Genomic DNA, 24,327 nt, shown 5'->3' with positions numbered 1-24,327 from the left:
TTAAATATCTAATATTTCAAAAGGGAAGATATCTTGAAAAACAGATATCTTTTTCACATATCACACACTGCACATATAATTTCAAACTACTTTGCCAGTGAGGCAGTAATGAATAAAAGCAAATGAGCAAAATGTTTACCCTGCATTATGGAACCAGACAGCACAGTCCTTTCTTTGAGGTCAGAGTGAGGGCTCCCCCTGGGTAATGCTCGGCAGATCAGCCCTTTCAAAACAAGGAGGCAATTCCGGAGTTAGACACAACACGGGTGTCAGTTCACGCATACTGTTCTTAGAGGGTGTACTGTTGATAAAAGCTCCATGGAGAAAGGGGTACCATTTTAGATTTGCAAACTATTCAGAAGAATATCATGGAAAAAATAACAAAAGTTGGAAGTACCCAACATGACATCACCCGTTTCTTTTTAAACATTTTCCTAAATAGAAAATGGCCACAGAAGACATCTATTATAAGTCAAAAAGTAAAGAACAACACTTTCAAAGCTAAATCTAAACACCCAGTGCTTTCTGATAGAGGTGAGAGAAAATATGGGGGGATTGGAAATCATTGTTTAGCTCTGAAATATACCTGTGAGAAGGGGAAAACATGAAAGATGGATACCTCAAAAAAAGGTAAAATATATTAAATGAAACATGCAAATCAAAATGAAAGAGATGTAAATAACCTCCTAAGAAGTTTCATGTTATAGTGCCAACAAATCTGAATCAAGGAAAGAAGAGTTTTTTTTTTTTTTTTAACTACAGAGAAAATCCAGCTCTTAGAAAATTTCACAGGCCTTCAAGATTGAGGAGTCCTTACACTGTTTTTAGTATTTTATCTAGATTAAAATAAAATAATTGAGGTAGGTTAAGATTTAAGGAAAGTGAGCCATTAACAAAACAAAACCACAGCTATCATTTGATGAATGCACATCACATGCTCAGCACAAGACTGCACACCTGTCTCTAATCCTCACACAATGGTAGGTACAATCCCTTAATTTACAGAGCAAGAAATGGACACAGAGAAATTCACCAGGGAAGAGTGAAGTTAGGATTCAAATAGATGTCTTTGCTCTGTCCATTATACCACTCTATCTATCTGCCTCACAATAAAAACAAAGTTCTCATGATGAATTTCACATTTTTAAACTCACTTAACTCAAACAGAAATAATCTACAAATTATATGAGCATTCTAACAGTTACCTATGGTATGACCAATTATGTTTAATTTTTACTTCCCTCCACTGTCACGTACCACTTGATTTATATGTAGATATGAACATAAGTTTAAACATTTATTAATATAAATTTCATGTTAATATATTACCTGTATATTTCATATTACATGCATTAGTAATATATTAATATATTTATATGAGTTTCATTTATATATTGATATAAATATAAATTTCAGGTTGAAACGACAGAGACTGAATACAACCTAATTCAACAATGGAAATTTACTACACGAAATTCAATGTATCTAAACAGCATTCTGGAAACAACACCTCACCCTCCAGCGGTGCTGACACAGGAGACTCCCTCATGGACAACCCTTGCTTTAGAGCTCCTTCCACTGATTCATAGCTTCTTTTGAGACTGATTTCATGAGCTGTTCTCGGACTCCTCGTCCCTTCTCGGGCATTCTTAATATCTGCAGGACACAGACACAAGAATTGCTCAGACAGAGCCCAAGGCCTATTGTATGGTAAAAAAGTTATCTTAATTTCATAATCTCACAAAAAAAATATATAAAAACTGGTCTTAATCTACTATATACATCTGTGCACATGTCATTTATAAAAATGTTTTCATTCACTCAAATATATTTATTGAGTGTCAGGCATAAACCAGGCTTGCAGATTAGGTTAACAAATTAAGTCCCTTCCCTCATGAAACTCAGCAGTACTGGCAGATACAGATAAATTACTAGGTGGTTACACACAGTAACCGGTACTATGGACAGTGGGCTATGAGAATGCTGGAAGGGGATCCTGACATCTGAAAGCTCAGATAAGGGTCACTGAACACAGCACTGCGGTTCACGAAAGTCACTGTTGACTGAGCCAGTGTGGACACAGTGGGCAAAGGGGAGATTCACACCCTGGGTGGGATAGCATGAGATTTCATCTCACTACTCAGAACAGCATGCAATTTAAAACTGAAACTTAAGGATACACCTAAAGATAAATGCTTACATACATACAGACATTAAAATAGTTATATTTAAGCAGCATTTAAATTCAATACTCTTTCTAGGATTATCAGACTATTATCTACTCCTTAATTCTTAACACATAAAATAGGTACCCCTTTAAAATAAAAGTGATTCTATTAAAGTTAAACAAAGATTCTTTTCCTAGGCTAAATCAAATGACCACAGCTGGCGATGTTAGCTACCACTCAGGGGACACGTAGTATGGGCTCTGCACTGTTAATCACTTTTCATTGACTGTTTCAGTTAATTTTTCACAAAAGTTTCACGAGAAGTACCAGCATTAACCTTTTTTTACATTACAGAGAGGAAACTTGGGCTCAGGGAAGGAAAACTAACTTTTCCAAAGCAAGCGTGTAGGGAACCAGAATCATATCCTTAGTCACACATTACAACACTGGCTTCAATGTGGAGATGCAATACTTACTATCGTAAGATAAGATGTGTCCACTTTTGCCTTCATAAATAACATGGCCTTTGGATGCAGCTTCCTCTCGGCCTTTCTCAGGACTGCTCTCTTCAATGGACAGTCTAGAAATGGGTCCCTTCACCAAAGCCTCAGTTGGTATGCCAGCCTGGGACAGAGCCGGGGTCCCCTGTCATCAATTCAAACACAGGCACCACAAACATCACTTGACTTTACAGGACACATGGACGCTCAGAAAATGTAACCTGCCACACCGAGAGTCAGAGCAAGCCATGTCCTCAAATGAGACAGGCCAGGACATGACGGGAAATCAGACACACGTTTTGTAAACGTAAAGAAACACTGTACCTTGGTCCCTGAACCCTGCCGTAACAAAACTTCTTAAGACGCTAACAGGTATCTGAGCTGATGAGCTTTCCTCCCCGCCTCAAAGTCAGACCTCTACGAAGGTACTTAACTCTCAGAAACAAAATGTGTCTGAAGGCCTAAAATCACGGAAATGTAATAAAGCTTTTTCAAAATTTCTAAGAAAAATAAGTCAACAAATTAAGTTGTAAATTAAAGTACCACAACCTTCTCTCATATTGTGATAAGAGGGGAAAAGAGCTTTCAGTTACTATGCTGTCTGCTGGGTTAGACCTCTGGTCATCAGTAAGAGGGGACAGAAAACTCAGACGCCCCCGTGCTGTGATGTGGCTCAGCTTGGGCTGCAGCATCCGCGTTTCCACCATCACTAGTCCTCTTCTGGGTTGCCTATGGCCACGGTTCTTGTTACCCTTCCTTCAAGGGAAGCACTCATGGAACCTAAAGTGTAGAACACTTTGCAAAGTGAGCTGCCTAGGTTGCATGGGAGAGTCGGGGGCCCAGCCCCAGCCCACACACACTCCAAAACTCAGTGTTCCCAAAACTCCACTGAGGCCACTCTGAACCCATGTGTCCCTGCAGGACAGTGATGGGGTCCACGTGTCCACTCGTGCAGCCGAGAGGTGAGCTCTGTGGTGAACACCCAGAAACCCTCGCACCCTCTTTGGAAGCGCTCATGTCACACAGACAGACAGATTTGAAAATCGACAGGCAAAGCCCAGCCTCACTTGATCCAGTTTGGATACTGGAGCGAAAACGAAGAAGGAAAAATAAGATGCATAGGCCATTTATTTTTCTTCTATTTATATTAAAGTCTTTTCTTATTCTGAAAACTAACATCAAGGGACTGGATAACTTTGGTCAAATGTGAAAGGAGAGATCTGAGAAGTTAGCGTGTAACTTTCCAGATCACTACACACATGCTCTATAACCATGTCTCAGAAAGATATCACTGGACTCTTGTTAAAATGGAGATTCTGGGACTTCCCTGGTGGCGCAGTGGTTAAGAATCCAACAGCCAAGGCAGGGGACACGGGTTTGAGCCCTGGTCCAGGAAGACCCCACATGCCGCAGAGCAACCAAGCCCATGCACCACAACTACTGAGCCTGCACTCTAGAGCCCACGTGCCACAACTACTGAAGCCTGCGTGCCACAACGACTGAAGCCTGCACACCTAGAGCCCACGCTCCGCAACAAGAGAAGCCACCGCAGTGAGAAGCCCACACACCGCAACGAAGAGCAGCCAGCGCACCGCAACCAGAGAAAGCCCATGCGCAGCAACGAAGACCCAACACAGCCAAAAATAAATAAATAAATTTTTTTTTAAAAAAAGGAGATTCTGATTCCATAGGTCTGGAGCAGGGACTGAAATGTCTGCGTTATTCTAACAAGTTCCCAGGAGATGCCGCTCCTCTGGAGCACACTACACTCGGTCAGCAGGGTCCTAGGGCTGGCTCTCGAATGGGTGCTGGGCAGAATTCCCTGAAGAGCTGGAGAACACAGACTGCTGGGACCCGGCCCCCATGGATGAGACTTCAGGAAATCTAGGGCAGGGATTCAACATTGATATGTCTAACAACTTCCCAGGTGACACTGCTGCTGCTGCTCTGTGGAACAAACTCTAACCACCACTGTCCTAGGGAACAGAAACAGAAGTCAAGGAAGAGGAGCAGAACAGAAAGCTCGCGACAGGCACGTGCACGAAAGCACAGGATTCTGTTTACAATGAATTCCCAAAACAGAATTTTCCTTTTCCAGACCTACATTAATAAAGAGGCTAAGGACTGTTTAACATTTCAAACTAAAATTTACATCTAACTGAGGAAAAGAAAGACCTTTTATTAATCAAAATTGGCACCTTAGCCTAAAATTAGAAGAAGATACTTGACTTCTGGTGTTTTTGTCAACACCATCCGTATTTCCTGAGACTACAGACCTTCCTTCTCAGAAGGGGCAAAGCAAGCAAACAATTTATAATGATTTTCCTCTCAATTCCTATTTAAGCTGAACACACGGTAAAAGCTTTGCCAGGAAGGCAGTGAGAGTTACATCAATTAGAACTTGCTTCTTCTGCCAAGTTGCAAATAATCGACCTTTTCAAATGAACCACAGTACAGATGATATGGCTTGTGGTCGAAATGATCGCATTACTGTCTCTCTGCAGGCAGTTTATAGATCTGAGGTTTATCATCACTGAGACCCCGTTCCATAACCCAGAACAACGAACAACACAGTCACAAAACTACTGCTGGAACAGCCAACACGCTCGAGACATCACTTCTGGTTTTCTCATGAATGAGCGCAACTAACCTGGGTGATAGAGCCCCGGAGGGATGGGATGCTCTCCACAGAAAGTTTGCTGGAGGGAGTTCCCCGAGTTATACTTCCTTCTTGAATGGCTCCTGTGGTACCTGAATAAAAACAAAATCATTAGCGAATCACACCCCTGCACCTGCAAAAAAAACCACAAAAAAACAAAAAACCAAGCAAACAAAATCAGCCCCTACTTCGAAGAGAGGAAACAGCAGCACAAAAAGAATAGTTTTTGTTTTACTGAAATGTACTTTTAAAATAATTTTGCAATTATTAAAAAGGACTGTAGAAATATGAAATTTCAAAGTTTTAAAGTCATTTTTATACAGAAAGGAAACTTACATTTAGAATTTAAAGGCTCTAGTTTAAGAGCCCATCATCATTAAAACACATTAATGACTTCCTTTAATATATTTATTGGGGACCAGAGTTTAGTATTTCTGCCAAACAGCGTATTTTACCTCTGACCACTCCTTCATGTTGGGCTCTGACCAATAAACCCTCAGGTTGTGAGTTTTGGCTTCGGGGAGAAAACTCTTCTTGCTTGATGTAGGGCACAGTAGCTATGGACCAAAGCAAGAGAAAGTGAGCTCAAGTGCTGAATCCCTGACTGTGACGCTACAAAGGCAGAGACGGCCACGTCCTCCTCACTGACCTGGCTTGGCGGCCTCCTGCTGCCGCGGCAGTCCCAGGGAGATGGAGCCCGCCGAGGGCTTCGCTGCCTCGGGAGCATAGGAGGCCTGATTAGGAGAAGGCAAGTAAGTGCCGGGTGTTCCCTAAAAATAATGTTAAAGGACTAGAATAACACTGTCTTTTCACAAGGTCAACTATATATTTAAGGTACACGTTTCTGTTTATAAAACTTACCACTCACCCCCCACCAAAATTAAGAACAGGTATTTATAAAGCAAGAAAATCCCTGACACAGATTGGTTAAATTTTTAAAGTTTTTAAAGGGAGCAAGATATGTCTTCCAAAATTACCATAAATTTTATGAAGATGATATGCATTACTTACAAATTACATAAATAAAAGCACTTAACCATACACGCAAAATGTAAGCTACTATTATTAACAACGTTATCCCTCGTAAAAATGCTATGGGATAGAAGCACCAATGAAAATGGTGGAGTAAGGACTTCCAAAAACCCTCCTCCATAAAGGCAACCAGAAAACTAGCAAAAATTTTAAGAATCAGCCGTTTTTTGTTTTTTTTTTTTTTTTTTTTGCGGTACGCAGGCCCCTCACTGCTGTGGCCTCTCCCGCCGTGGAGCACAGGCTCCGGACACGCAGGCCCAGCGGCCACGGCTCACGGGCCCAGCCGCTCCGTGGCATGCAGGATCCTCCCGAACCGGGGCATGAACCCGCACCCCCCGCACCGGCAGGCAGACTCCCAACCACTGCGCCACCAGGGAAGCCCAGAATCAGCCTTTTAAGAACTCTTTTCCAACGCTTTAACCAAAGGCTTGTAGAAATCTGGGAGCATTTATTCAAGAAAAATGGCAGAACCCAGGTAAGAACCATGAGCTCTGTGACACCTGGACTTGCTCTACTGCCCCTCCCACCCCCCCCACCCCCCAACCCCCGCCAGCTCTGTCTCAGCCTTGAGAACCCACAGCCCTCGACCATGGTGAAAACCAACAGTCCAGCAGACAGCACAAGGGAAAGAATGGGGTTATCATTCCCAGGTAACTGTCATGATCAGACTGGTCTGACGGTTCTCTGAGAGACCCACTTGCAAAGCTGTCTTTTCTGGCCTGACTGTGGGGAAGAAAGTCCAGGCTTGTCAAAAACTATCAGAGTCAATGGATTAACCTCTCCACTGGCTGAGGCAGGAGAGAACAGCTAGGGTGAAAAAACAGGCTGAACAGAAACCTTAAGAGGAAAAGCTAAGGAAAGAGATATTCACAAGGGATTTGAAAAGCTCCAACATCTTGCTAGGAACCTAGAAGGCCAAGTGCACGTGCAAGGCTGTGTACCCGCCAGGGAAGACATAAGGCGGCCATGAGTTCTCACCGCTGGCTGACCTCAAGGCTCTGAGAAAGCAGGAAGTAAAGACCAAGGCAGAAGTGCCAGCTGCCTGGCTGAACGCTGCAGGCATATCCCAACATACACACAGAGCCCTCAGTAAAGACTTGGGAACTTCGTCTTTCTGGGCACTGAACTCTCTGTCTAATAACTAGCTGACCACTAATTAAGCAAATAGAGACTTCAGTGGCCACACATGACACAAGAATACAGACTTTACTGAATTAGCTCAAATAAACAACAACAAATCCTAGGGAGAAAGGAGAATCTGATTTCCAGAGTTCCACATTATGTTATGTGTTTCAACCAAAAATCACAAGACATGCAAAGAAACAGGAACATATGATCCATACACAGAAGGATAAAAAAAAAAAAAAAAGCAGTGAATAAAAACTGTCCCTGGGCTTTAGATTTGTTAGGAAAAGACTTTAAGTCAGCTATTACAAATAAGTTCAATGAACTATAGGGAACCACGTATAAAGAATTAAAGGAGGGCTTCCCTGGTGGCGCAGTGGTTGAGAGTCCGCCTGCCGATGCAGGGGACATGGGTTCGTGCCCCAGTCCGGGAAGATCCCACATGCCACGGAGCGGCTGGGCCCGTGAGCCATGGCCGCTGAGCCTGCGCGTCCGGGGCCTGTGCTCCACAATGGGAGAGGCCACAACAGTGAGAGGCCCGCGTACCGCAAAAAAAAAAAAAAAAAAAAAAAAGAATTAAAGGAAAGTATGAAAATGATGTCTCATCATATAGAGAATATCAACAAAGAGAAAGAAATCATAAAACAGAACCACGCAGAAATTCTGAAGTTGAAAAGTATAAGAATTGGAGAAAAAGAAAACCTCTCAGCAAACTAGGAATATACAGAAACATCATCAATCTGATGAAGGGCACCTATGCAAAGTCTGTAGTTAACATACCTACGAGTGAAATATTGAATGCCTCCCTCCTAAGATGGGCAACAAGCAAAGTATAATCTCTTCACCACTTCTATTCAACATTGTTCTAAAAGTTCTACCCTAACCAGTTTAATAAAACAAGGAAAAGGAAAGGCATAAAGATTGGAAAGGAAGAAGTAAAACTGTCTTTATTTGTAGACGACACACATACAGAAAAAGTCCTGAGAAATATACCCCCCCCAAAAAAAACCAAAAATAAAACCAAAAAACCCTGTCACAAACAGTAAGTAAATGTAACAGGAGATAAGGTCAAGATATAAAAATCAACTTTTTTCATATACCAGAAAGAACCAGAAAAGGAAAATTTTTTAATTATAAAAACATAAAATACATTATAAATAATCAAATTAACCGATTAACAAAATTAACAAAACATGTATAAAATCTCTACAGTGAAAATTACAAAATACTGCTGAGAGAAATCAAAGACCTAAATAAATGGAAAGACGAACACATGCATGGATTAGAAGACTCAATTTTCTTAAGAATTAATCTACAGATTTAATGCAATATGAACCAAAATCCCAGCAGAATTTTTTGTAGGAACTGACAAACTGATTATGTAACTTATATGGAAATACAAGAGACACAGAAGAGCTAAAACAATCTTATTTATACGACTGCAGGACTTATATGACATGATCTTAAGACTTACTATAAAAACCACAGTAACCAAGACTGGCGCTGATGAAAGGATGGACAAGTAGGTCAATGGGACAGAACAGAGTCCAGAAACAGACCCAAACATGCAAATGGGAGAGAGAAAAGACTTTTCAACCAACGTGACGGGAACGCAGATCCACATGGATGGATGAGGCCCATCCTCGCCTCACTGTACACAGAAATCAGTTTCACGTGGACCTAAATATAAAAGCCAAAACTATAAAGCTTTCAGAAGAAAACCTGGGAGAAAACCTCCACAAGCTTGAAACAGGCAATGATTTTTTAGAGAAAAAGAACTAGTCATAAGAGGGAAATATATATATATGGACTTCCATCAAAATTTAAAACTTCTACGCATCGAAACACACAAGAGAAAAAAAAAAATATATATATATATATAAAAAACAGAATTTTCATCTGTGATGTATAAAGAACTTCTGCAACCTAGTAACTAAAAGGTCCAATAAAAACAGATAATAAGACAGTCACTTCACAATCAGATGTACAAATGGCCAATAAGCGTATGAAAAGCGCTCAACATCATTTGTTATCAGGGAAATGCAGAATAAAACCATAGTGGAATACCACATACCTACTAGTATGACTAAAATAAAAAAGAATGACAACAGCAAGTGGAACTCAGACTGTGCTGGTGGCAGTGGCACTGTAGAGCCACTCCGGAAAACTATGAAGTAAAACATACATCTACCCAGACATTCCGCTCTCAGGACCTATACGAGAGAAATGAAACCACATGTCTACAAAGAGCCCAGTATAAGAATGTTCGTATCAGCTTTATTTACAGCAGCCAAAAAGCAGAAACAGCTCAGGTTTCCATCAACAAGAAAATAGATAAACAAATTGGTATGTTCACCCAATGGAGTATTATTCAGCAATAAAAAGGAAGAAACTACTGATTACACAGAAACCTGGACGGGGACTTCCCTGGTGGTGCAGTGGTTAAGAATCCGCCTGCCAATGCAGAGGACACGGGTTGCAGCCCTGGTCTGGGAAGATCCCACACGCAGTGGAGCAACTAAGCCCGTGCGCCACAACTACTGAGCCTGCGCTCTAGAGCCCGCAAGCCACAACTACTGAGCCCACGTGCCACAACAACTGAAGCCGCGCACCTAGAGCCCGTGCTCCACAAGAGAAGCCACCGCAATGGGAAGCCCGTACACCACGACGAAGAGTAGCCCCTGCTCACCGCAACTGGAGAAAGCCTGTGTGCTGCAACAAAGACCCAATGCAGCCAAAAAAAAAAAAATCTGGACGAATCCCTGAAATCATTAACACTAAGTTAAAGAAGACAGACAAAGAAGAGCCAAAATGTAAGACTCCATTTATATCGAGTTCTGGAAAAGGCAGAACTAACCTACAACAACAGAGAGCGCTTGAGGCAGTGGAGGAAGAGAGCCTAGGAGGGGCGGAAATGGCCCCCAGCCCAATGGGGGCGCAGTCACTGGTGGTGAACGTCAGTCAACCTGACTGAGGCTTTACAGTCAGACCACGTCCAGAGAGAGAGGCCAAGGTCAGAATAAACTAGGGCTTACCAATCATCTACAATTTAATATTAGAACCTTTAAAATAGTTATCCTCTAGTACTTGCAACTATTCCATCTCCATTCATGCTACACTACACTTCAGGGCACACGCACCTTTCCCGAGCTAAACCAGACGGGTGCCACTGTCACTCAATCTGGGCACATGACTCGAATAAACTTCCTGTGTGTGGTGTGGAATAGAAAACGACTGCTGCATTTTCAGGTCACTGTCTCTTCAGAAACAGACACATTTTTATTTATTAGGACTCTGACAAATTAATATGGGAAGGAGGGACAATTTTTACCAAAGCAAAAAAACAACAGGCCATCTACTGGGAAGAGAAGCCCTTTTACCTGTGAGATGGAGCCTCCCAGTATAAAAGATGGTTTTTCTGAAGCCACTGTGGTTTTGGATGATGGGATGAGAGGAGGAGGTGGCCTAGTGGGTCGAGTTGTTGGAAGCCGAACCCCTTCAGGGAGGTTAGTTATCACTTGATGAGGAGCAGGCTGGAGGACTTTCAAAAGGGAGAAAAAACATTTAAAATAGTCAATTTCCTAGTTTGCAACATTCCACCTATCTCAATTGTTTCTTCAATCACGTTTAAACTGTGAGTGCAAGATGAAGTTGAGGATGAACATTTCTTTCACTTAAATTAAACCTGTATCCATACTCAGGTCACAAATGGTATTTGTGAGGTTGAAATACTCAACTCCCTGGCAAACCAGAGCTTTCAGGCTGACGTCCATTTCAAACTATTTCTGCTCAGCATATGCAAGTGGCAAACAATTTTTTCTCTCTCTCCATCACTCTTTGGACCTCACGATGGAGGTGAGAAAAAGGGTGTTTCTTAGGAACAGCTGATATTACAACTCTGGAGAATATACAGATTGACTGACAACCAGTTATACGTCCTCTTTGCATCCTGCATAATTTGGAAACATTTGCTGATTCTGACTCTCACAGACACTTGAATTTTTTTTAGGGGGGTGGATCTCAAGATTTTTACAAAGTACATGTACTCTTAAAAGAAGGCAGTCAACGTCACAGTACACATGTATGAACACAAACCTCCCAGTGGCCCAGTGCATCTCAACTGAATACAACTGAAGATGGAATGCAGAGAAATTCTGAAACAGCAAGGACGCATCCTGGGAGTACACCACCCAGGTCATCACGTGTAGGCTGATGGCCAGCAGCCACGGCACAGAGGAGCGGTATTTACCTGGCGGGACACTACAGCGGGCTGCACTCACATCGGGCTGTGGCGCAGCTTTACTGACTTCTCTCGGAGAGAGCCTACACGGTGATGCTGACCTTGCTGCGGTACTGGGCATCTGTGCTTCCTGTGCTAGAGCACGTGTGACCTCAGCATAAGGCATATAGGCGACTGATTTTCCTATGAAAGTTAAAGTTATCAAAATAAGGCAAGAACCCCATATTAAAATAGTAAGTGTGAAAGGACCAAGCCCACACCATCCAGGGGCAGATCCAACTATACACTACTATCAACATCTAAAATTCCCGGGGGGGAATCCACCCACAGAGAGGTTTTAAAAAACCCTCTAAATCTAAATCTTCTGTGCAAGCGTCATTACTGTGACCTAATAAAATCCTCAAAAATCCAATTACAACTTTTTCTTTCAAATCACAAAGAATTTCTCTTTCCTCTCATTAGGAGAATCAAGTATTTCCACATGCAATAAAGACCACAGCAGGCAAACATCAGATTATCCAGTCATTCTGTGAATTCAAGTATGGCCTGAATTAGAGGCCAGAACTCTGAGGATTTCAGCTGTTATAATTAGCCTGTTGAAGCCCACTGCTTAATATTCAGAGAAATAAATGTAATCAAGAAATGGAAGAAGGATTTCAAAAGATACAGATCAAAATAATTTTTAAAGGCTACACAAGCTTATAAAACTATGAATTTTACTGTAGTAATGCTGATGAAAATTATTCCACATCATTTACCTCTACATAAAGTATTAAAAATAACTTGAAGCATTTAAAGGGCATATCAGATATGCAGAGTCATATTAAGACTTAAAAACACACATATATGTAATTATATATATAATATAAATATTTTCTTTTTTTTAAGTGAATCGACATACTGTAATTTTGGAAAATAAGAAAAGCACAAAGAAGAAAGTAAAAACTCATCTGTAATCCAAACCACTTTAAATTGTGGCATTTTAATGTCTGCCGGAACAAATTCCCATTCATTTTTTATTCTTTTGCTTACCTAGTCTTACCCATTTATTCTTCCAGATAAAACTAAATTTAAAATCATTTTGAATACTTCCTCCCCAAACAAAATATCACTGGAATTTTCAGTGGACGTGCATTAAATTTATCTCCTGTATTTATAGGAGACTTGACATTTTATAATGAGCTTTCTAATTGAGGAAGCTAGATGTTTTCACATAGGTCATTTTTCATAATTTCATTAAAAGTATTCATAGGTATTTTATATTTTGTTGTGAGGAAAACCATCTGTTTAACATACATGGGAATATATATATATTTATATATACTGATTACTGCAGAAATATAAGAAAGAAAGTTGTAGATTTCTGTATATCAATTCTTTCTGAGAAACTTAATGAACTTTCCTCTTAGCTCTAATAACTTTCTCAGTTAATTCTCTTAGGCTTCCTAGGTGAATAATCTTACCCTGTGAATAATAACTTGTCTTCTCCCTTCAACAGCTAAACCTCTTGTTTGGTTCCTTTCTTTCTTCCTGCACTGCAGTAAGTAACACTGGGCATCCTCACAGGTCCTTTTCTAAAGAGAAGGTCTCTAGCATTTCACTTTTAAGTGGATGGCTTGTGACTGGTTTCAGATAGAGACTCATTAGCACAATTAAAACGTTCTTTAGTTAACTAAGATATTTTTTAAAACCAGCTAATAGGAATCTGTACTATGGGCAGAGCACTGTGTATTACAGGAGTATCTCGTTTAGCCCTCGTGACTAATGAGATCATTAACACCCTTTGACAGAGGAGGAAACTGAGGCTCAGAAGAATCACACCTAACTGCCCAACCAAGGCTGGAGATTTTTCGAAAGCAGTGCAATTCCTGGCCCTGAGCTCTAAACCATCCTGAGTGCAATGGTGTCTCCCTGAGCACTTGGGTAGAGAAGTTTCAGATGCCTCTGGGGTAACCATGAAGATGATGTTACCCGTTCCTTCTCTGAAGGATTAATATAATGAATTAGATTATTAAGTGTCCTAGTACTGTGCAGATTTATGAAATAAACCAACTTTAAAAGAATATCACTTCTCCCTGTCTAGAGAATTCAACGTGAGAGTGCACTGCAATATAGATTACATATATTCAGTGTCTGATTGTTTTATAATCAGGTGGGAAAACACACTTTGTCCTAATAGTGCTAAAGAAAAAGATGAAGATTTAGAGGCTTTAAGTATAGCTATTTAAATCATCATGTGCTCGGCTGAAAACATGAAGGAACAACAACCACAAAATACACTAGATTCAGCCGCACAGAGGCTTTAACTCTTATTCTGATTGGACTGATTTTAAAACCCGCATTAGGATTTCACTTCTCTCTCTCTACATGTGTAAAGTCTGAGTCCTTTCACCGTAGAAAAAAGGTTTCCAACTAAAGCAGGAGTCAGCTTGTGTAAACGTCACTGGAAAATGAAAACAATCTTTCTCTGAGGATTTTTCAAGCTTTTCTGCAAGTGGAAAGGCTTAAGCCACCTGTCTCATTGATATTAAGAGAAGGTGAACACAATCAAACAGGTGGACAACAGGTGCTGCCTGTTGCCTTCTAAATGAGCCCATGAAGGTAAAAGCCAAAACTGTGGTCCTACCTCATGTGGACAATACCAGTTTGGTGATGGTTTACATGTAAATCCTCTTCTCACTATATTTACCATCCTATAAACTATTCTATGATGCTGCACTGAAAACATTTTTATCAAACAGTCTACATACAAGCAAGTTAACTGCAAATATAGAAATGTTATTTGGGAGATTACCCTTTAAGCGAAATATAGGATAGCTATAAATTCAGGAGAGCCTTCAGGCACTTGTTAAATAAATTACTGGATGAACATACTAGCTAGATTAGCTAAAACAAAAGTTAAACCTTGGGATAAAATGTAATCAACCATCCCAGTTTGTAGAGAGTCACCATGAACCAAATTGATGTCTTATTAACAAACACCTTGGTGTCATACTGATCAAATATATAATGACAGTTTGGTTTTAAGACCACTGCATCACTATTAAAAGTAAGGGTACCATTCAGATCTAAACCACATGAATTAACGTGACTGATCTCAGAGAAATGCAAGTCACAGTTTGGAGTCTCAGAATTTAGGGCTCTAGCCTAGTTCAGTCTCTCCAGCTACCAAATACAACCCATCTCATAAAGGAGGTCAAGAAAAGAAACTGAGGTCCTAAAATAACTATACAATATAGACATATTAGAATGACCCAGATATTGTCACCTGAATAATGTTAAGCTTTAGCATGAGTCGGCAAATACCTTTGAATGTCATTTTTCTACATTTTAATTCTGCCTTAAAAAATTTATTCTAAATCATTTATGTAAGGAATAGATCAAAAGACTTTTGAATTATTCTATAATTTATCATTCTCATAATGACAGATTTTCTCATAATTGAAGATAAGCACTTCTGCTAAATCCATTTTTATCCTACTTCATTTAATCATTCCTTTAACATGTAATTACTGAGTATACATTATGTCAATTACTGAGTTAGGAATTAAGGATTCCCTAGAGGCAATATACTAAAAGCCCAAAGGTTAACAATGGTTTTTTTTAACCTTCATTCAAGAAATATTCATTTAGCACCTATTATACACACAGCCCTGGTGGGTATTAATCACTCTGGTTCACATTTTTAATAACATAAGATTTATATTTAAAACATTAACAAGCTGATATGTAAAACTCTAACATAAGAGGTTCAGTGTGTCATGCAGCTAATAAGTCACTACTGGTGTGACAGGCGGGGAGCCAGCAGGACCAGTTAAGCAGCACAGCTCCTCTTTTATATTAAGTAGCCCTTGAAATGCGTGGTGCTCTACAGCTAACAGCTCTTATCTACGTCAGGTACTACAGTCTTCTGAATCATTACAAAAAATGAAACCATAATCAGAGAAGACTTTAATAGTCTTATACGCTACGCATATCATACTGGATAGTCCATAAGTCATTATCAACCAGAATACATGTGCCATTTTCTTACCATGCCAGAAGAAGTTATTAAAATTTAGAAATCGCTCCCTTTTTTCTTTTTTTTAAAAGAAACTAAGTGTATCATGCACCAACTAAAAAAGAGCATGCACAACTCAAATCTGTCACTTGAAATAACAGTGACGTACAACGATAACAGTACCTTCGTGGTATCTGTTACACTATGCATATACGAATATACTACTATTACTTATTATATTGTACATAAAATGACGCTGAGCCATGTTTTATAAAACAATACTGAATGCTCATTCTTTCTTACAGGTTGTAATCCTGGCAAGGCAGAGATATAGCTAGATTAGACAGACATATATTATTTGCACTTTACAGATGAGAAAACTAAAGCTGAGAAGGTCAAGTGGCTTGCCCATGGCCAGAGCGAGGAATAAGTCAAGGTCTGACTGGCTATATGCTACACAGAGCTGTCCCCTGTCATATCAGAGATTTAGAATGTTACTCTGATTTGCTTGGAGGACAGGACAATTCTCACTCTGAAAACTCAGATGAATGCAGCATAAAGCATGGCTTTTATGCAGTCATCTGGCATTAAGGTGAATATCAGAAAATTCACGTTAACAACATGACTATTGAAAATGTTACTGCCATCTCTCTGTGGTCAGTAATGCTGGCGTTCTTTAGTTTAACTGAGGTCAATTTTATCTGTGAGGGACAAGCGCCATAAATCAAGTTCCTAAGCACTAAGGACACTGCTTTCAAGTATAGCTTTGTTCCCCACCAAAAATTCTCTGTGGCGCGAGTGCCACCTACCTTCCCACTCTCTGTTTGGGCTCTTGGGGGCGCCACGCGGGCTCGCAGAACCCCTGCGCTCCAGGTCCATCTGCTCCTGCCTCTGCCGCTGCTCCTCCAGAAGCGCTGACTCATGCATGGCTTTGATGTGTCGCTGGTAGAGGGCGAAGCCGCTCACTGGAGTTCCAATCGGTATGTTACATGGGGTGCAGGAAACCTACAGGAAGAAGAAAATCTAAATATGCCAATGACCAGCAAAACAGTAATTACCATCTGTGGCAAATAATGCTTCTTTCTGTAATATGACTGCTTGAAGTGATTTTACCATTTTTTAATCAAATCTTCAAGCATAATGCTTAAAATGCTGAACAATTACTTTCAGATCTGAACACAAAATAAATCCCAAAGTTGTGGTAAGAGAAATCAAAACAGAAATCACAATATTTCCATTTGCTTTTAACTCACAATGTTGAGTCCGTAGTGGCTCAGGCTTGGGTCCCACCCTCCTCTCTGCCCTCTCACAGGTGCTCACACCCACTTCTATGGATTTAAATGTCATCTGTATGTTAATGGCTCATAAACTTCTATTTCTAATACATTTTCCTGCAAGTTCCACACTCACAGACTGCCTACCTAACAACTCCACTTGGATATCTCAAAGCACCTCAAAACTTATATTCAAAACGGAACTTTTCATTTGCTAAACTCAATGCTTCTCCTACAGCAATCTCCATCATATGAAACAGAACCATAGCAGCTTAAGCCAGAAACCTGGCAGCCACACTGGACTCCATCTCCTCTCTTCCTATAACCAATTCATTATCATACCAATTCTCTTCAGGATGGAAATGAAACGTCACCTCTTCAGACAGGCCGTCCCTAACCATCCAAAACATACTGCAAACCCCCTCCCTCTCTTTCACAGCACATAGCACTCGCCACAATTTGCAATTAGATGCTTGTTTTCTGCTTCTTTTCTGTCTCTCCCACTTCAAGAAGGAACCCAAGCTGCTTTGTCCAACACTAAATAAACAGTCCCTAACTCAGTCCATCACTTGATGAACACAAAAGAGTCCTGGGAATAGAAGAGATCTGACTCTTTTAGAACCTGTTATCTAAAGACTTCCAGAGTTTTCTCCACTGCCATAAGTAGGATTTTTCACTGCACGCATAACACACACATAATTTTCTTGCCTTTGTGCTTTGGCTTATATGTAAACATGGCTTTCCTCCTTTTGCTATAAAGCAAAATGAACTGTTTTGGTCCAACCAAAACATTACTTCCTACATGGAGTCTTCTTTAAGTGTCTCTTTAAGAAGGAAGCTCTCCTTCCTTTGAATCACCCATAGTATATTTTTCAACCTAAGGAGCATCATATTTTAATTCTTTTAAATTTTTATTATGATTTTTTTCTGTCTTATTATCAAGACCAATCTCTAAATTTTCTGAAGTCAGAGATCATGATATTCCACACAGCATTAAAAATGTTATCTTGAACTAGGCAGACAATCAACAAATGTCCATTTGGGTCAATCAATGAATGAGCAAATGCTTAATGATATTTTTGGTGAGCCTATTTATCGTAAGCACACACTTAGGGCTTCCCTGGTGGTGCAGTGGTTAAGAATCTGCCTGCCAATGCAGGGGACACGGGTTCGAGCCCTGGTCCGGGAGGATCCCACATGTCGCGGAGCAACTAAGCCCAGCGCCACAACTACTGAGCCTGTGCTCTAGAGCCCACAAGCCACAACTACTGAAGCCCGTGTGCCACAACTACTGAAGCCCATGCACCTAGAGCCTGTGCTCTGCAACAAGAGAAGCCACCACAATGAGAAGACTGCGCCCCGCAACAAAGAGTAGCCCCCGCTCACTGCAACTAGAGAAAGCCCACATGCAGCAGCGAAGACCCAATGCAGCCAAAAATTAAATAAATGAATAAATAAATTTATTTTTTAAAAAAAGCACACACTTAACTTTTACATATTGTCATGTGAGACGAAATAAATTTTTATCCTCTGAAATAAAGCAAGAGCTAGAACATAACTAAGTAAAAGATCAATACCCAAGACTGGAATTCAGGATCAAAAGGTAGTCAAACTCATAGAGATTAATAAGGTAAAATGTAAATAAAACTAGATTTGGAACTGTATACTAAAGTTAACCATAACCTCTATAATTTATTGTAAATATTCAAAACCCAGTTATATATTTAGTCTACTATTGTCTTATAGCAAAACAAAACAAACACAGAACTTACTAACATTTATGGCTAGAGCACTATATTTCTCTTTTTTCCTTAACTGGAAATGACCATTGCAATCAATTAACACGATGAATCCATTTGAAAAAGCAATGTATCCAACAGATGAATGGATAAATAAAATGTGGTCTATACAACAGTCTTAAAATGGAAGAAGAATCAGATATGTGTTACAACATGGATTAATCTTGAGGACATTATGCTGAGTGAAATAAACCAGGCACAAAAAACCAAATATTTACTGTATGAGTCCACTTATGTAAATAGCCAAATTCATAAAACGGAAAGGAGAAAGGTGGTTACCAGGGGCTGGGGGAAGTGGGGGAAGGAGAGTGATGTAAATGGATGTACTTAACCCTACTGAACACTTAAAAAAGAGTTAAGACGGTAAATTTTATGTTATGTGATTTTTTACCACAATTTTTTTAAAAAAACAAGCACTGATTAAAGAAGAGAAGAAACGTCTCTAAAGGTCTTTGTTTTCAACACCTCTTACTCACTTTGAAAACTTACCATTGGCGGGATGACAGCAGCTCGATGCTGAAGCTGTGGCAGGTCCAGTGGATTTGGTTTTATTGGGGACGAGACCAGTATAGATCCAGTGGGGTTTAACAATGAAGGTTTTGAATCCATAGGAAACATTCTGCAAATGCAATTTAAAAAGATAAATTAATATATTCTTATTTAAAACTTTAAACATACAATCACTGTAATTCCTTTTAAGTTAACATGTACACACACACACACTCACACACGCACACACACACATCACATTAACTTTGCATATTTCAACAGTCAGGAAAAAAAATCTACAGTGCTAATTTTCTAGGTAAAGAAGCCTAACGTTGCTTTATAGGTTGAAATTCATCTGACTTTAATCATCTGCATCTAACCAACAGAACAGTCTGAACAAGGGCCATTATAAAAAGTTAGGTCCTAATTTATCATTAACATAGGTTACAAACTATGTTACCTGTAACAGAATGTTTCTCTAGGATCACAGAATATTTTTTTTAAAACATCTGAATAAACCACCATCATTTTAAAACCAAGAATCTCACCCAGAATCCCAGACTTCTGGTTTCTCATGAAAAATGGGAAGAAATGGCACCGCAGAGGCAGCACTCCCATGCAACAGCGGGCTGAACTCGCAGGGCTGCCCTCCCCACCCAGCCCGTGCTCCCCAGTCACAGCCCTGCCATCTCACACTCCACCAGCTTCACTCATTTTCAGGACATACACTTGAGTTTAGGACACCCAACGTATGAACTGGGGAAATTTTATCAATACCTTACAGGCTCCATCATATTTCCCAGTGTTGTCAGTTACTGGGGAAAGATGAACATTTTCAAAGGTATAAATTGGTAAGAAAATTAGAATGTGTAAAAGAAAACAATTTACATATTACACAAAGAATAAAGATAATATTAAAGATATAGAAGACAACTGAAAGTGTTATTTTGATAGTTTGGAAGTGAAGTAAACTTTAGAGTATCATCCAGAGACCACTATATATTTATAAGGAATTTCAGAATTTCACGACTACTGTCATGGTCATCTCTTAGGGATGCTCCTCTCCTGTAAGATTACTGCCATCCTAATTTTTCCTTAGTTTATAAATTTATAAATAAGTTACTGATTATAAAAAAAAAGTTACTGGGCTTCCCTGGTGGCACAGTGGTTGAGAGTCCGCCTGCCGATGCAGGGGACGCGGGTTCGTGCCCCGGTCCAGGAAGATCCCACATGCCGCGGAGCGGCTGGGCGTGTAAGCCATGGCCGCTGAGCCTGAGCGTCCGGAGCCTGTGCTCCGCAACGGGAGAGGCCACAACGGTGAGAGGCCCGCGTAGCGGGAAAAAAAAAAAAAAAAAAAAAGTTACTGAAACCAGCAGTGCGAAACACAGGTAACTCTTATTTTAGTTGAAATATTTCAATAAAGCATGCTTAAAAAGGACCACACAGCTTGAATCCACTGATGTTTACTCTAAAGCCTGGGACAATTAAAATCTAGATTACTGTGACATGAGAAGAAAAGAGGGCTAGAATCTTCAATTTTCTGAAAAACCAATGGTTAAGTAGGAGCCCTATATTATTTCAATTCTTGTTGATTAAAATTCTAGTATCTACCATATAAAAACCTCTTTGGAGAAACCATCACTGTTATGTTCAATATTATTCTAGTACCAAGTCTCATTCTAGAATATGTAAGATGCACAATATACTGGATATGGACTGAAAGCACAGTGACACCAGGACACACTATGGAAAGTGAGCTCTGAGCAGAACCTGGCTATCTCCTGAGAGCCTCTTTCTTATTAAAAAGGGGAAAAAAACAAAAACAAAAACCAGAACTGGATTGGGTTTCTGGCTAAATGACGTTTTAGTCTAATTCATTTCTAGAATTTGCACCAATCCAACATTCTACTGTGATTCTAGGTGAGTCCATTGCTTTCAAGGAAAAGGAAACACCCAGGAAATTAAATATATTAAAGAAGTTGGCATCTACTCCTGCAAAATATGTATTTTTACAGTAATTTTTATAAAAACCATTAAGATTATATTTGCATATTATTAATTTGACTAAAAAGTACTTATAAGGTAATTTGTATTGTACCTGATATTTTGAATTACAAATATGAATAACCTACAGTTTTAACTGATACAAAAAAGTGATCGTTATATAATGACCACTAAGTTAAATCTTGATTACGCTTTCTAACACACTTTCACTCCAGTTCCCATCTTCGCCCTCAGCATCTCTCACATGTCATGTGCAGGCCCCCAGGCCTGGCTTGAGGCTGCTCGGTCTGGGGGCAAAGCTGGAGCCAGCGCCCCCCACACCTCCACTTTCACCACATCACACAGCTCTGCCACAGAAGAGGCTCAGGCCACAGCTCTGTGAGCTGACAGCCCCTTCTCTGCTATCATATGGCACACACGTAAAAGTGATGTAGAAAGAAATTAAAACCTTTCTCATTAAAGAATAATGATCACACAATTCTTTTTGGTTACTTAATCAGGGGAACAGCATCAGAACCCAACACTAAAAGCAGACAGAGGGACTTCCCTGGTGGCGCAGTGGTTAAGAATCCGCCTGCCAATGCAGGGGACAGGAGTTCGAGCCTTGGCCCAGGAAGATCCCACATGCCGCGGAGCAACTAAGCCCGTGCGCCACAACTACCAAGCCTGTGCTCTAGAGCCCACGAGCCACAACTACTGAAGCCCGCGCGCCTAGAGCCCGTGCTCCGCATCAAGAGAAGCCACCGCAATGAGAAGCCCGTACGTCACGACCAAGAGTAGCCCCCACTCGCCACAACTAGAGAAAGCCCGCACACAGCAACGAAGACCCAACGCAACCATAAATAAATAAATAATTTTTTAAAAAAATAAATAAAAGCAGACAGACTCTCTCACTTGCCGGTATTTCTACAGGAGTAACCTCAGCAGCCAGCACCACCCTGGGGTTCAGTCTGCAACCAAGAGAGTAAAGAGCAGGAGGAGGTCAAGGAGGGAGCCTCACCGCTGCCTCTCGGGTTCCCCGTCCACATCCTCGTCGGCACTGCACGTGGCACTGGAGTCGTGGTCAGAGGGGAGCTCGGGCCTCGGGGCGCTCATCTGCTGGGCCACCCCTAGGTCGTCGCCTCCAGGCTCCGGCTTCTCGCTGCCTCTCTCCAGGTCTCTGTCTTTGGGGTCCCCTTCGACTCTGGATGGACTGCTTTCTGGCATTTCCACGTCCGCAGCGTCAGCCTTGGTGGCCGAGGGGAGGTCCAGAGCAGAAGTGCCTTCAGCCCCGCACTCCCTGTGCCCCACGTCCATCGGCTCTGCTGTGTCCACTGCCACGCTGTCGTTCGCCTGGGTCTCCACACTGGCATCCTCGGCTGCTTCTGTGCTCGGAACTGCCGGCGACGGAGAGGCCCTGGGCACGGGGTCGGGCGTGGTCCCCCGAGGAGGCGCGTTTTCAGTGCTGTCTTCGCCGGGCTTGACAGCTTCAACTGGTGAAGGAGAAGGAGCACTTTCTGTACCAGAACTATTTTCAGCACCTTGAAGATAATGGTACAGCATAAAAATCTGATAGTGAACAGCGTCCGCTAGTGACAGCAGCCACGCCTGAAAGTACTTGTTCAGGATGAACTATCGTCCTCTGGTGACCTCACTGAAGTATTACAGCCACTGGGTAAACTAAAGTTGTTCCATAAGTAGAGTATGAAAGGGAAACATCAAACTGTCTTGGCCTTCAGAAACTGAAAGCATAAAAGCTTTTAATGTCTAAAAATAATCCATACGAAATTTGAAAAACAAAGACAGAAAACATTCCCATAAATGATAACGTTCTGGTTTATTTCTACCAGCCTGTTCTGTGCTTTTCTTTCTACCCAGGAGAGCTAACACTAGAACAGCACCATCCAATAGTAACATAATGCACATTACATCTGGAATTTTAATTTTTCTGGTGGCCATGTTAAAAAAAGTAAAAAGAGAGACAGATAAAATTAACTTCAACAATATACCTTATTTAACCCAGTATGTGCAAAATATTATCATTTTAAATGTAACCAATATAGAAACCTAGTAATAAGATGTTTTACCTTTTTTGGTACTAAGTCTTCAAAATCTGATTGTATTTCACATCTCAATTTGGACTACAGCCGTCCCCTGGTGTCTGCAGACCAACCCCCATGCCCCCACCACGGACACCAAAATCCACGGATGCTCAGGTACCTGATGTAAAACGGCAGCATGTGCACATATAACCTAATCCTCCCGTATCCTTTAAATCATCTATAGATTACTTACAATTACTTGTAATACGTAATACAATACAAATGCTGTGTAAACAGCTGTAAATACAATGTAAATGCTATGTAAACAGTCGCCACTCTGTGGAATTTTGCTTTTGGGAACTTTCCGGAATTTTTTTCTGAATATTTTCCACCCACGGTTGAACTGCAGGACCCTCAGATAGAGGGAAGACTGTAATCACATTTCAAGAACTCAAAAGCCACATGTGTGTCTAGTGGCTACCACATTAGACAACGAAGCTCTAGAACAATATCACATAGATTTTTTAACTTAACGTTGTAACACTGGTCTTTCCCATCGTTTGTACCATTTCATAAATATACTTTTAATGCGTTTTGACATCTTTACCCAGATTATCTCAAAGGAATCACAAATTTACTATGTCCTTCTCTGGACAGGTATTCAACCCTCCCAAGTCCCAACTCAAGTTCTTTTTTAGTGTTTAGTATCTAACAAACAAACAAGGAACCTAGGAGTCACCTTTTAAACACTCCTCTCATTTGTCCCCATATCCTGCCTCGATGAGTCTCACAGATCTTCTAAAAATATCCCTCAAATCCAGCCATTTCTGTTCAACTTCACAACTGCCACTCGACTCCAAAACCGACTCTTCTGACCACCACCCCAGACCATTCTCTACAACAAGGCCAGAGTGAGTTTAAAAGCCAAATTTTACCAAAACTCACTCACACTCTCTCCCCCTCACTGCTCCCAGGATAAAGTTCCAAACTCCTGAGCGAGGCCTTGCTGCAAGCGT

The 24,327-nt window shown here is 40.8% G+C and overlaps 1 protein-coding gene across 3 annotated transcripts in view; it reads right to left on the bottom strand.

Annotated features, from left to right (window-relative positions):
• NCOR1 (nuclear receptor corepressor 1) overlaps positions 1 to 24,327 on the bottom strand; it is a 120,952-nt gene that overhangs the window by 24,698 nt on the left and 71,927 nt on the right. For 2 of the 3 annotated variants that reach the window (XM_065897152.1, XM_065897151.1), the window contains 10 exons: positions 22,291 to 22,810; positions 19,287 to 19,416; positions 16,534 to 16,729; positions 10,865 to 11,025; positions 5,977 to 6,097; positions 5,783 to 5,884; positions 5,319 to 5,419; positions 2,645 to 2,813; positions 1,516 to 1,656; positions 140 to 223 (listed from right to left, as the gene is read on the bottom strand). In XM_065897152.1, coding sequence (XP_065753224.1) covers positions 140 to 223; positions 1,516 to 1,656; positions 2,645 to 2,813; positions 5,319 to 5,419; positions 5,783 to 5,884; positions 5,977 to 6,097; positions 10,865 to 11,025; positions 16,534 to 16,729; positions 19,287 to 19,416; positions 22,291 to 22,810 — 1,725 coding nt within the window. The remainder of the gene's footprint in view (positions 1 to 139; positions 224 to 1,515; positions 1,657 to 2,644; positions 2,814 to 5,318; positions 5,420 to 5,782; positions 5,885 to 5,976; positions 6,098 to 10,864; positions 11,026 to 16,533; positions 16,730 to 19,286; positions 19,417 to 22,290; positions 22,811 to 24,327) is intronic. The other variant, XM_065897150.1, reaches the window with a different exon arrangement.

This window comes from Phocoena phocoena, chromosome 19 (genome assembly GCF_963924675.1).
Source record: "Phocoena phocoena chromosome 19, mPhoPho1.1, whole genome shotgun sequence".
NCBI lineage: Eukaryota > Metazoa > Chordata > Mammalia > Artiodactyla > Phocoenidae > Phocoena > Phocoena phocoena.
This window is presented reverse-complemented; position numbering and strand designations above follow the sequence as displayed.